This window comes from Festucalex cinctus, chromosome 12, assembly GCF_051991245.1.
Source record: "Festucalex cinctus isolate MCC-2025b chromosome 12, RoL_Fcin_1.0, whole genome shotgun sequence".
NCBI classification, from domain to species: domain Eukaryota; kingdom Metazoa; phylum Chordata; class Actinopteri; order Syngnathiformes; family Syngnathidae; genus Festucalex; species Festucalex cinctus.
In genome coordinates this window covers 20,587,996-20,599,488 of record NC_135422.1, presented here as the reverse complement: position 1 = coordinate 20,599,488, position 11,493 = coordinate 20,587,996, and the positions used below count along the sequence as shown (strand labels likewise).

The window sequence follows — 11,493 nt, the reverse complement described above, 5'->3', positions numbered from 1 at the left end:
CAAACTGTTTTCTCATCATGTCTCCCACGGCCAAAACAGGTGTTTCAAACGAGTATCTCATCAGCAATCTCTGCATGAAGCCTGCTAACGATCCTCAGGTGTGTTGGCTGAGAGAGACATGAAATACAGGCTGGAGAGGGGAATCTACTCGAGGACCGGGGCTGAGAAACAAAATGAACATTTATTGTTGTTAGCAGGGTGACCACAATTCACAGCAGCTCCTCGTTGCGAACCTGACCCAAGATGGCGTCAGTGACCGTTACAATACAATCGCCCCTTTGAAAACCTGCGTGTACGCTGTCGGGAACGACGGCTTGGCTGTTCACTTGAGGCTGCAGATGGAGTTTACGTGTAGCCGTATGCTGATCTGACGGAACATCGAAACTTCACACCACTCAGTTGCCATGGTAACACACTCCTCCTCAGCTTCCTACTTGATTGGCCGTTTCCGCCAACCGCTTTCCTGTTTGCGCCAGCCGATAGGAAATGTCTTTCGGCATGTTGCTCCTTTACACGCACTCTCAATTCAACCATGTTTGCTCACAAAGCTGCAGGCCATGCGTGCGTGCAAGTTAGCTTGTGTGCGCGTGCCTGCGGAACGGCCACACCCTCCTCCGCCACCGCCGCACGCATGAAGCAGATGTTCAGAAATTGCAAGCTGGAGGTGACCAAGAAAACGAGGAGAAAGACGTGAAGAGGAAAAGTGGAGACGGAAGAGTTTGGGGACCAATTCCAAGTTGGCAAGCAAGAAGAGGTGCAGAAGTTACTTGGGAAAAGGAGGAGAAAATGTGAGGAGGAGAAGTAATGAGGAAGAAGAGGCGGGGAAAAACCCGTTGAGGAGGACCAAGTCGAAGAAGAAGAAAGCGACAAAGTTTTTGAGGAGCAGGAGTTATGAGCGCGCCACCCAACTCAACGACAGCGCCGTCTGCGGATTTTGAAAGTAGGTGGGGCTTGATGATCATGTGACCTTGTTCAAACGCTCCTTGGTCACTCAGTTGGTGAGCTCAGCGGTCACTTCATTAGGTACACCTGCCAATACAAAACTAGTCACAATGTTAACACGATCCGTTTTTACGCATGCGTGACAACCCGATGGGCGTTGACCACAAAAACAAACACCTTTATACGTTTTAATACTGTTAGGTCAGGGGTGTGGTGGTGGACCCAAATGCAGGGAAGCTGGGCGATGAGGTAAAGAATGTGGTTTAAAAAAAAAAAAAAAAAAGTTTAACAAAAATGAGCTACAAACTAAGAAATGAAAACAACAAAGTCCAAAAGGGTAAAACGAGACAAAGCGTGGAACAGAACCGGCAGCATGACCTGACTGAGGCAAATGACAATCGATCGACGCAGACAGAGGGGAGACAAGAGACTAAATATACACACACACACACCAATTGACACAATGAAACACAGCTGGGCAAGGCACAATTGGCAGAGGGTGCTGATTGGTTGATACGTTAGGAAGGGCAGGCCAAAAACAGGTGGAAATAATACTTGACAAGAGACGAGGCACACAAGGACAACAAAACAAAATACACATCATGGACGAAACTTCAAGAAACATCAGGATAAAGACAAAACCCAAGCTAAACTGGAACCATGACAAAAGTCCAACAAAAAACTAACCCAAACCATGACAAATACAACACTTAAAAAAACATCGCTAGCGCTAATGCTAAAGTCAATATAATAGCCCATTGAAATGTCAACAGGAAAATAGCATCAACTTTGGGTGTGATATTCCTTCCAACATTATATATATATATATATATATATATATATATATATATATATATATATATATATATATATATATATATATTGCGATTGACTGGCAACCAGTCCAGGGTGTCCCCCGCCTACTGCCCAGAGCCAGATGAGATAGGCGCCAGCACCCCCCGCGACCCTTGTGAGGAATAAGCGGTACAGAAGTTTGATGGATGGATATATATATATATATATATATATATATATATATATATATATATATATATATATATATATATATTTATGTATATATATATGTATGTATGTATGTATGTATGTATGTATGTATGTATGTATGGGTAACAGGACAATGTGAAAGGCACAAATTGTTCCCAGCTGTGAAAAGTGACTTCTTGCAACTTTCTTCTTCTTTCCTTCTAAGTGTGTAGTTCATAAATGTGCAGTACCACACTGCCCCTGAGGACAACGTCGGTACAACAGGACCAGCTGTTCTTTTTTTCTTTTTCTTTTTTTATTGCAAATATTTTGCCATGTTTTTCATTTGACTTCCTTTGTGATTGATTTTCTGGTTGTGCTTTCAAGTTGACTTTCCAAGCACTTATTGTCCTCCCAACACGCCTAATATGGCATAAAATGCCAGTGGTAAACGTCAGTTTTTGTCAGGGTCCGGCCTGCCAGTTGCTTAGTGGGTTCGGATTAGGGTTGTGCGTGCGTGTTGTCTGTTGGTGCGGTCTGACGAGCGCGTCCTTGTGTGTCCCCCCCTTCCTCCTCCCCGCTGCGAGCAGTCACGGCGGAGGCGGTGGGCTTCCTGACGGCGGTGGGAGTCTTCATCGCGGTCCTGGCGCTCGTCTTCCTCTTCATCAACAAGATGCTGTGCTTCTCCAAAGTGGGCGGAGCTCCGTGCCTGGAGCAGCGGCGCCGGCGGTCGGCGGGGCTCCGGCGGGGCCTCGGTGAGACGCGGCGTGAAACACACACACATCCGATGCGCTCAGCCTTGGGGCCAAGGAAATGCGCTAATAAAATGCTAGTGGAATGCCTGCGTGCGATACCACTCTGCATGTTTGTGGTGCCATCGGATGCAAAATAATTGCAAGCGCCACGGAAGGTTCCGCCATGCCGTTTCTCATTTTGGAACAGCGTCGTCCTATAGATCTGGGTATCGATTCCGATTTCCAAAATCCATTCGATTCAGAATGGCCCGATTCGATTCGATTCACATTGATTTTGGATTCAGTTCAGGATTTGATGCAGTAGTAATTTGACTTTTCTAAGACATTCCCACAAGTAGCAATGCTACAAAATAGTCCAAACTTCTTTCTCTTATTTGTCTATTTGTCTTTGACATTTATTTACGTGGGGAAAAAGCGGTATTAAAAGTATTGATTCATGGTTTTATGAATTGAATTTTTTAATTTTGTTTTACAAAAGCATTTGGCTGATTTTGGCATCACAATTCTGGGAAACATGACTCCAAAGATCAAAAAATCAAATCATAAAGTGGGATGTCACATGAATGTGCCACACATTCCTTTGGATCATCTTTGAGATTTTGGCCGAGTATGTTCTCATTTGTCAAAAGCAGAAGGAAAAAAAGTGGGTGTGGCCGGATCACCATGAGCCGCCTGACTGTGTCCGTTGCAAAAGTCAACAAAAGGTGAAAAGTAAACTTGCACGCCGCCAAAACGCTCCATGCAGCAGGACTCACCGGTCCGGTCGCAGCGCAAACAAGACGCTAGCTGTTAGCATGTGAGTGATATCGCGCTAAACTTGACTTTTCCAAGCTGACTTTTCCACCCCTCAAAGCGCATTTTGACTCCTCGTTGACCTCCCGATGACGTCACGAGCAACTGGGGGCAAAAGACAAACAGGTTGCTATTTCACCTCCAAGGACTGTATGAATGGACTGGTCGCCATTCTGACGGGGCATTCGGGCACAACAAACGATGTAAGGTGTTCCGAATGCACAATCAAAGTGCGATCATTTTGTTGTTGTTGTTGTGTGCGTCCATGCAGTCACGAGGCGGAGCGTGGACGACGAGCGCAAAGGCCAATCGTCGTCGGAGAGCGACAACCAGCTGATGAAGCACTTTGAGATGTCCGTGTCGCGAGCGCACAGTTTGCGCTCGGGGCAGCCGCCGCCTCCGCGCGCGACCGCACGCCGACCCCGCTTTGACGTCGACTTGCCCGAGCAACAAGCGTCTGATGGTGGGCAACTCAACTCAAGTTTATTTATATAGCGCTTTCAAACAGCCTGAACAGGTACAGGTACGCAAACATGCGCTCCAATTGTTGGTTTTGGCAGCCTGCAGCTTCACTTTTGGATCATGTCGCTACTTTTGTCTTTGGGCCAAGAACTTTTCGTCATATTCATACGTCTGAACATTTATTTTCGTCTAGTTGTAGTGGACGGAAACTGATGATATCACAAGCTGGCTTTCTATCCACCCAATTGGATTTGAATCTTTTAACCAGATATGACATCGCACGTACTAATTGGAGTCACAAAAAATGGTGGCGGATGACAAAGTATACAGTATCTTTGGTGGCAAAGAAAACGCAAACAAGGGACAAAGGAATGTTTTTATACCTGTTGCTTTTAAATTCCTTGACTGGCAGCCATTTTGAGTGAAGCAAACCCCTTGGCTCTCGGCTGTTTTACTGGATTTGGACTGATTTTGCAAGGCCCACAGAATATTGTGTTCTTTTGTTATAAAAACATGGAAGCTACCAAAAGAAATATTAGATTCTCTCTAAAAAAAAAAGTATATTTCTCTCTGTTTCCATTTTGCAGCAATTAGCATTAGAATATAGGTAGGTACGTTTCACCATGATTCACAAATCTGTTTAAAACTGTTAGGAAAACAGCTTTTTTTACAACATGACCCTCGTTGATCTCTTATACTCTGCTGCCACCTGCTGGCCATCTTTGTATCCCACCATTGCACTACATCAAAGCCTTCTATATGTTCTAGCATAAAAAGAAATAGAAAAAACAAACAAATACTGTATACATATGTCTTTGGGACACTTAAAACATTTAAAATAGAACGTATTTATACGTTTCTGGGAGCAAATGAGTTAATCGTGGGAAATTTCAACCAAGATCCAGACGGCAACATGTCAAACTGGAGATGTAAAGGATGGGAGTCGTCCGAAAGAACGCCATTGGCTTTCCTCGATAGCCTACCTGCTCACATGTTGAACACATCTGGAAGTGATCAACGTACTCCCAATATTTTGCTACTTGCATTCATTATTTTGCTCTGCGCGTTTTTGGAAAGTCAACACAGATTCAATCTATGATTTATAAAAATAAAAACTTATCCATGTGAAATTTTCCTCAAGCAGGATTGTGTCATTGATCTGAATTGCAGCATCAACTTAAAGTTTTGTCAATCTGCTTGCAGACGATATTGTGCCAGCCGTCACGGAGGCGAGGGGCCAGCGCAAGCGTCCGGACGAGCTGCAGGGGGCGCCAGAGGGACCGCCGGCACCACAGCAGCACTCAATGGCTGCCCCCTCCGCCGTCAACCCGCCAATCACGGACGTGGATTCGGCGGCTCGGCAAACTACTGACGGCTCCACCGCGTGGACGCCTCAGGTACTGCGCGCTTCCACCCGGACTGTCGTGTGTTTCCAGAATGCCAGCGCAAATAAGTGTGGGCTATACAAAAATATATAGATGTATTTATTGTTTTCAATATGCTAGCAATAATTTGGCGATATACTACAGAAAAATGTAACTCTGAACTTGCTTCGCAGAACAATTTTACCAAGTCAATATCGATATGTTGTTTTAGTGTGTATATTTGTTGTGGCATGATAATGATAACCTTTATTTAGGTTTAAAAAGAAGTGATGAAGGCATCCTTTTTCGTTTATTTGTATTTTCTAAACAGTATATGATAAAAGTATTTGTTTACATTTCTTTACCTATATGATCACTTTGTGCACTTTGTTTAAGAACGTTAAAAAATAGTGGGGTATCTTTATTGACAGACTCAAGTCCATTAAGAACAAACAAATAATACAACAAAATACAAAAAACACACTAATATAAGAACACACATGTAAAATAGCCCTTGGTTTAAAAAACATACAATTCATGTAACCAGTATTTCCAGAACAATGAAGTGTATCGAAAATCACTTAAAAAAGGATCATTTATCGATTTTATAATTCCGTTACCAGATCTATTGATTCGACACATAAATATAAAATTCCTTAAAATATTTTATTAAGGTTGGAATGTTTCGGGGGTGGGGTGGGGGGGTCATTGATAATTTATTTTCTATTTATCAATTAACTTTGTCCTAAATTTGTCCTTTAAAAAAAGAAACTACACAAAAACACTGAAAAGTTAAAATTTGAATTTTTTTTTTAAATTATATACTGTACTATAATTTTCACAAAGTATCGATATCGGCGATACTGGCCCTGTATTTACTTGGTTTTGGATCGATACATAATTTGCAGTAGAAGTTAAACATGTCAATTTGACCCTTTTAATTTTACTTACAACTAATGATTATTAACACTATAATCCTACAAATTACACAAAGATAATATGAAAATCAGAACAATGCACATAAAAAAAGAAGTTGCGCACAATATTAACCTTTCCATGACAATTACTAAAACAACAGCTCCTCCTACTGGCAAAACACAAAATTACAGGTAGACTTCAACCATTACACGATCCATTGTGTTGGGAAGTTGAGGATTTACCTGTAACCACAAACGCTCCGCCCCCAGGCCGCCGGCCCCACTCCCCCAACGCCGTCATCCGTATCCAAGTGCTGCGACCTGCTGGTCTCCTTGGAGTACCGCGCGTCCGTGGAGAAGCTGCTGGTCACGGTGGTGTCTGCGTCGGATCTTCTCGACCGGCGGCGGAGCGGGGCGGACGGCTGGCGGGTGCACGTGGTCCTGCTACCGGACAAGAAGCAGCGACACAAGACTCGGTTCAGACGGCCGGGGCCGGCTGGCCCGGGTCCCGACGGCGGCGGGCCGTGGTCGGCGCTCGTCTTCGGCCAGACCTTCACCCTGACGCGCGTGGAGGCCTCCCGGCTGCCGGCGTGGGCGCTGCGCTTCCGCATGTATGCACTGGAGGGGAGGATGTCCCGGCGGAGGATGATGGGCGAAACCATTCTGCCCCTGGCCGGCATGGACCGCGCCGGAGGACCCGTCGACGTCCATCTAGTCCTGGTGCCTTGCCACAACATCAAGGTAAGTCGCGCTTCACGGTCTTGCGCATTTGTGGACGTTTCTCGCTTCTGACGTTTGTTCTCACCAGAGCGTGGACTCGCAGCTGAGCCTGGCCGGCGACGCGGTGTCGTCGTCGTCGTCATCGTCGACGTACTCGCTGACGCGCGTCGGCGCCCCCGAGCTCCTGATGGGGCTGTCCTACAGCGCCGACACCGGGAGGATGTCGGTGGAGATCATCAAGGGGAGTCGCTTCGGGAACGTGACTGCCGGCAGACCGCCGGGTACTTGCAACACACACATCTTATTCCTCCTTATCTCCTTCATTGTCATTGACCTTTATATTTGACTGGATAGCCGATAGCCCATACACGCTAGTGCAAGCTGTTGAAGTCACAGGGCAGCCATCTTGCTCCTCCCACATCGTAAGCAGACTACTGTATAAACTATAGTACTATACGGTATACGTACAGATGAGGAATAATAGGCTACAGCTCCTAAGAAGTTAGTATAAGGCTGGAGGCGGGGTTGGGGGGGTTTCTGTCGGGGTGCTCACTATTTTACGATGGCATATTAGGGCTACGTCTAAATAATTTTTTTTGTAGAGGGCAGGGGCAATATGACAAGATAAAAAGTGGCAAATTTGCCACTTTCTAAAGTGGCAAATTTGTGAGAAAAAAATAAGCATAAATTTGCGAGTTTAGAAAGTGACAAATTTGTAAGTTTATAAAGTGCCAAATTTGTGAAAAAAAATCATAAATGTGCCAGTTTTATAAAGTGGCAAATTTGCGACTTTGTAAAGTGGCAAATTTGAAAGAAAAAAACTCATAAATTTGCTAGTTTAGGAAGTGGCAAATTTGCGAGAAAAAACTTGTGAATTTGCGAGTTTAGAAAGTGGCAAATTTGAAAGCAAACAAACTCGTAAATTTGCGACTTTGTAAAGTGTCAAATATGCGAGAAAAAAAACTCGTAAATTTTCAAGTTTAGAAAGTGGCAAATTTGCCACTTTCTCTAAAGTGGCAAATTTGCAAGTTTATAAAGTGGCAAAATTGTGAGGAAAAAAAACAAGCATAAATTTGCGAGTTTAGAAAGTGACAAATTTGTAAGTTTATAAAGTGCCAAATTTGTGAAAAAAAAATCATAAATGTGCGAGTTTAGAAAGTGGCAAATTTGCGACTTTGTAAAGTGGCAAATTTGAAAGAAAAAAAATCATAAATTTGCTAGTTTAGGAAGTGGCAAATTTGCGAGAAAAAACTTGTGAATTTGCGAGTTTAGAAAGTAGCAAATTTGAAAGCAAACAAACTCGTAAATTTGCGACTTTGTAAAGTGTCAAATATGCGAGAAAAAAAAACTCGTAAATTTTCAAGTTTAGAAAGTGGCAAATTTGCCACTTTCTCTAAAGTGGCAAATTTGCAAGTTTATAAAGTGGCAAAATTGTGAGGAAAAAAAACAAGCATAAATTTGCGAGTTTAGAAAGTGACAAATTTGTAAGTTTATAAAGTGCCAAATTTGTGAAAAAAAAATCATAAATGTGCGAGTTTAGAAAGTGGCAAATTTGCGACTTTGTAAAGTGGCAAATTTGAAAGAAAAAAAACTCATAAATTTGCTAGTTTAGGAAGTGGCAAATTTGCGAGAAAAAACTTGTGAATTTGCAAGTTTAGAAAGTGGCAAATTTGACACTTTCTCTAAAGTGGCAAATTTGCAAGTTTATAAAGTGGCAAAATTGTGAGGAAAAAAAACTCGTAAATTTACGGTTTTCTAAAAAGGCAAATTTGCGAGAATAAAAATTTTTAATTTTGCAAGTTTAGTGGCAAATATGCAACTTTCTAAAGTGGAAAATTTGCGAATTTTTTCTCTCTTCATATTACCTCCACAGTCTAAAAAAAGTATTTAGACGTGGTCCTAAAATGCCATCATGTTATTTTTTAACTAGTAAAAAAATATATATATATGTATATATATATATATATATATATTAGGGGTGCTAGGTAATATGAAGAGAAAAAAAATTCGCAAATTTTCCACTTTAGAAAGTTGCATATTTGCCACTAAACTTGCAAAATTACAATTTTTTATTCTCGCAAATTTGCGACTTTGTAAAGTGGCAAATTTGAAAGAAAAAAACTCATAAATTTGCTAGTTTAGGAAGTGTCAAATTTGCGAGAAAAAACTTGTGAATTTGCAAGTTTAGAAAGTGGCAAATTTGCCACTTTCTCTAAAGTGGCAAATTTGCAAGTTTATAAAGTGGCAAAATTGTGAGGAAAAAAAACTCGTAAATTTACGGTTTTCTAAAGAGGCAAATTTGCGAGAATAAAAAATTTGTTAATTTGCGAGTTTATAAAGTGGCAAATCTGCAAGTTTATAAAGTGGCAAATTTGTGAGAAAAAAAATCATAAATTTGCAAGTTTCTAAGGTGGCAAATTTGCGAGAAAAAAACTCGTAAATTTGCGAGTTTAGAAAGTGGCAAATTTGCCACTTTCTATAAAGTGGCAAATTTGCAAGTTTATAAAGTGGCAAAATTTGTGAGAAAAAAAAAACCTCGTAAATTTGCGACTTTCTAAAGAGGCAAATTTGCGAGAATAAAAAATTGTAATTTTGCAAGTTTAGTGGCAAATATGCAACTTTCTAAAGTGGAAAATTTGCGAATTTTTTTTCTCTTCATATTACCTCCACAGTCTAAAAAAAGTATTTAGACATGGTCCTAAAATGCTATCATGTTATTTTTTAACTAGTAAAAAAAAAAATAATATATGTGTATATATATATATATATATATATATATATATATATATATATATATATATATATATATTTATGACCCCCTTTTTCTTTATTTGCTTAGACCCCAATATTCGATTTGGCATGAGGCATCTTTTGTTGAATTACAGTTATAATTCTTCTAATTCCACCTGTAAACATCATTAAGCATATAATTTATACATGTAAGGAAAGTTGTAAAATGTGTGAAGTCCTCTTGTTTATGTTGAATACGTTTAAAACATGATAAATGATGCTGTTTCTACTAAGTACGGTCTCCAATGTTTTCCCATTTGGATACTGTAAAAGTATCGGATCGTATGGTGAGAAACGTTTCTTGGGAGGAGCAATATGGCCGCCTCGCCACCTCAAAAGTCCTGGCAGTCACCTATCCAGTCATACATATTGATCAGAGTTTATTTATGCACTTTGTGGGCGTTTTCCATCTCTTCATCTTCATCTTCGTTGCTGTTCTCGTCACGCTCTTCATGTTCGGAATGTTGTCGCCAGAGTTGAGCTTCTTGGTTTCTGGTGTCCCACTTTGTGCTTCAGATACGTTCGCCCGTCTGACGCTGCTCAACTCGGTGGGCCGGGAGCTGTCCCGCTGCAAGACATCAGTGCGCCGTGCTCAGCCCAACCCCGTGTACAAGGAGACCTTCGTCTTCCACGTGGCGTTCTTCCAGCTGCCGGACGTGACGCTGATGGCGTCCGTGTACAACCGGCGTGCCCTCAAGCGCAAAGAGATGATCGGATGGGCCGCCCTGGGCCAGAACAGCAGCGGCCAGGGGGAGCGCGCCCACTGGAGGGACATGAAGGAAGGGCGCGGGAGACAGGTGTGCAGGTGGCACGTCCTCCTGGACGCTTGATGTGCCACGTTGCCTTTTGTTTGGTGCAAGACACGCCCAAGATGAAAGTTGACTAGCAAACGCGTAAATGTTCATGAGTCAGGATTCTGGACTAGATTGTTTGTTTGAAAAATTTATAAAAAGATGTTTGAAAGAAAGAGAAGACAATCAGTCTTCTTTCATGAAGGATGACAGAAATCAGTGAAGATTACTGTTCATACACTGAAATCAGACGATTTGGACAATTTTGAATGAGAAAAAATGGCTCCAAATGATTACTTGATTGTTGTCGATTACAGGGAGTCCTCGAGTTAAGTCAGAGTTCCGTTCCTACGCTAGTGATTTAACACCAATTTTGACTTAAGACGACTTTCCCCATTCAAGTCAATATTTACATCTAAATAATTTGCATAAAAAAACAAATCGAAAATACGTAAAAAAAAATTAAAAAATAAGATGGTGTCCAACTGAAGGCCAAGTGTTTGCCGATGTTTGTTGTGTATCTCCCATTTCTGCGATCTTTTTATGATGTCTATCTTGGTTTCCACGGTAATTAGTTTTCTTTTGGCTGGACCAACATTGAGAGAAGACGTCAATTTCTTCATCTTTGGAGCCATGATTTGGAAAAAAAGAGGGCGAAAAAGCCAAAGATACTCCCACAATTGCACACGCGCTAGCACTAGCTAAGGGCTAAATGGCGGATGAGGAGCCAAAATTGTGGACCGGGTGATTTTTTTTTAAAATTATTATTATTATTTATTTATTTGTTTTACTTCAAGTGTACAGTACAGAATGACATCGTACATTGTTAAACATTATATAGAGAAAACAGTCAATCTTAGAAATTTCAAGGCGGACCGGGTGTAACCATGGTAAAGCCTTTGGTCATTGCGCCTTAACTCAACGACTCCCTGTAATTTGAAAATCGATTACTTGTTGATTAATCAATTACTTTTGA

At 41.6% G+C, this 11,493-nt stretch overlaps 1 protein-coding gene across 4 annotated transcripts; it reads left to right on the top strand.

Moving 5' to 3' along the window:
• The first annotated feature begins 191 nt into the window (after positions 1–191).
• LOC144032187 (synaptotagmin-16-like) lies at positions 192–10,984 on the top strand. Of its 4 annotated transcripts, none has more exons than XM_077539896.1 (7): positions 192–407; positions 2,517–2,681; positions 3,745–3,936; positions 5,139–5,332; positions 6,487–6,957; positions 7,025–7,217; positions 10,243–10,983. In XM_077539896.1, exons 2-7 carry the CDS (start codon positions 2,600–2,602, stop codon positions 10,554–10,556), a joined length of 1,446 nt encoding a protein of 481 aa, XP_077396022.1. In that variant the 5' UTR covers positions 192–407; positions 2,517–2,599; the 3' UTR covers positions 10,557–10,983. The 4 variants fall into 4 exon arrangements, with proteins under 4 accessions (XP_077396022.1, XP_077396021.1, XP_077396023.1 ...); XM_077539895.1 differs by having other exon boundaries at positions 192–940; XM_077539897.1 differs by lacking the exon at positions 2,517–2,681 and having other exon boundaries at positions 192–940; positions 10,243–10,984.
• The last annotated feature ends 509 nt before the right edge of the window (positions 10,985–11,493 follow it).

What these genes read in the sequence shown, in the direction of transcription:
- LOC144032187 (XM_077539895.1), top strand. Translation starts at nt 892, where the DNA reads ATGAGCGCGCCACCCAACTCAACGACAGCGCCGTCTGCGGATTTTGAA. An exon ending in CGAGCAACAAGCGTCTGATG is followed by an intron (nt 3,937 to 5,138) that starts GTGGGCAACTCA and finishes ATCTGCTTGCAG; the next exon opens with ACGATATTGTGCCAGCCGTC. An exon ending in GACTGCCGGCAGACCGCCGG is followed by an intron (nt 7,218 to 10,242) that starts GTACTTGCAACA and finishes TTTGTGCTTCAG; the next exon opens with ATACGTTCGCCCGTCTGACG.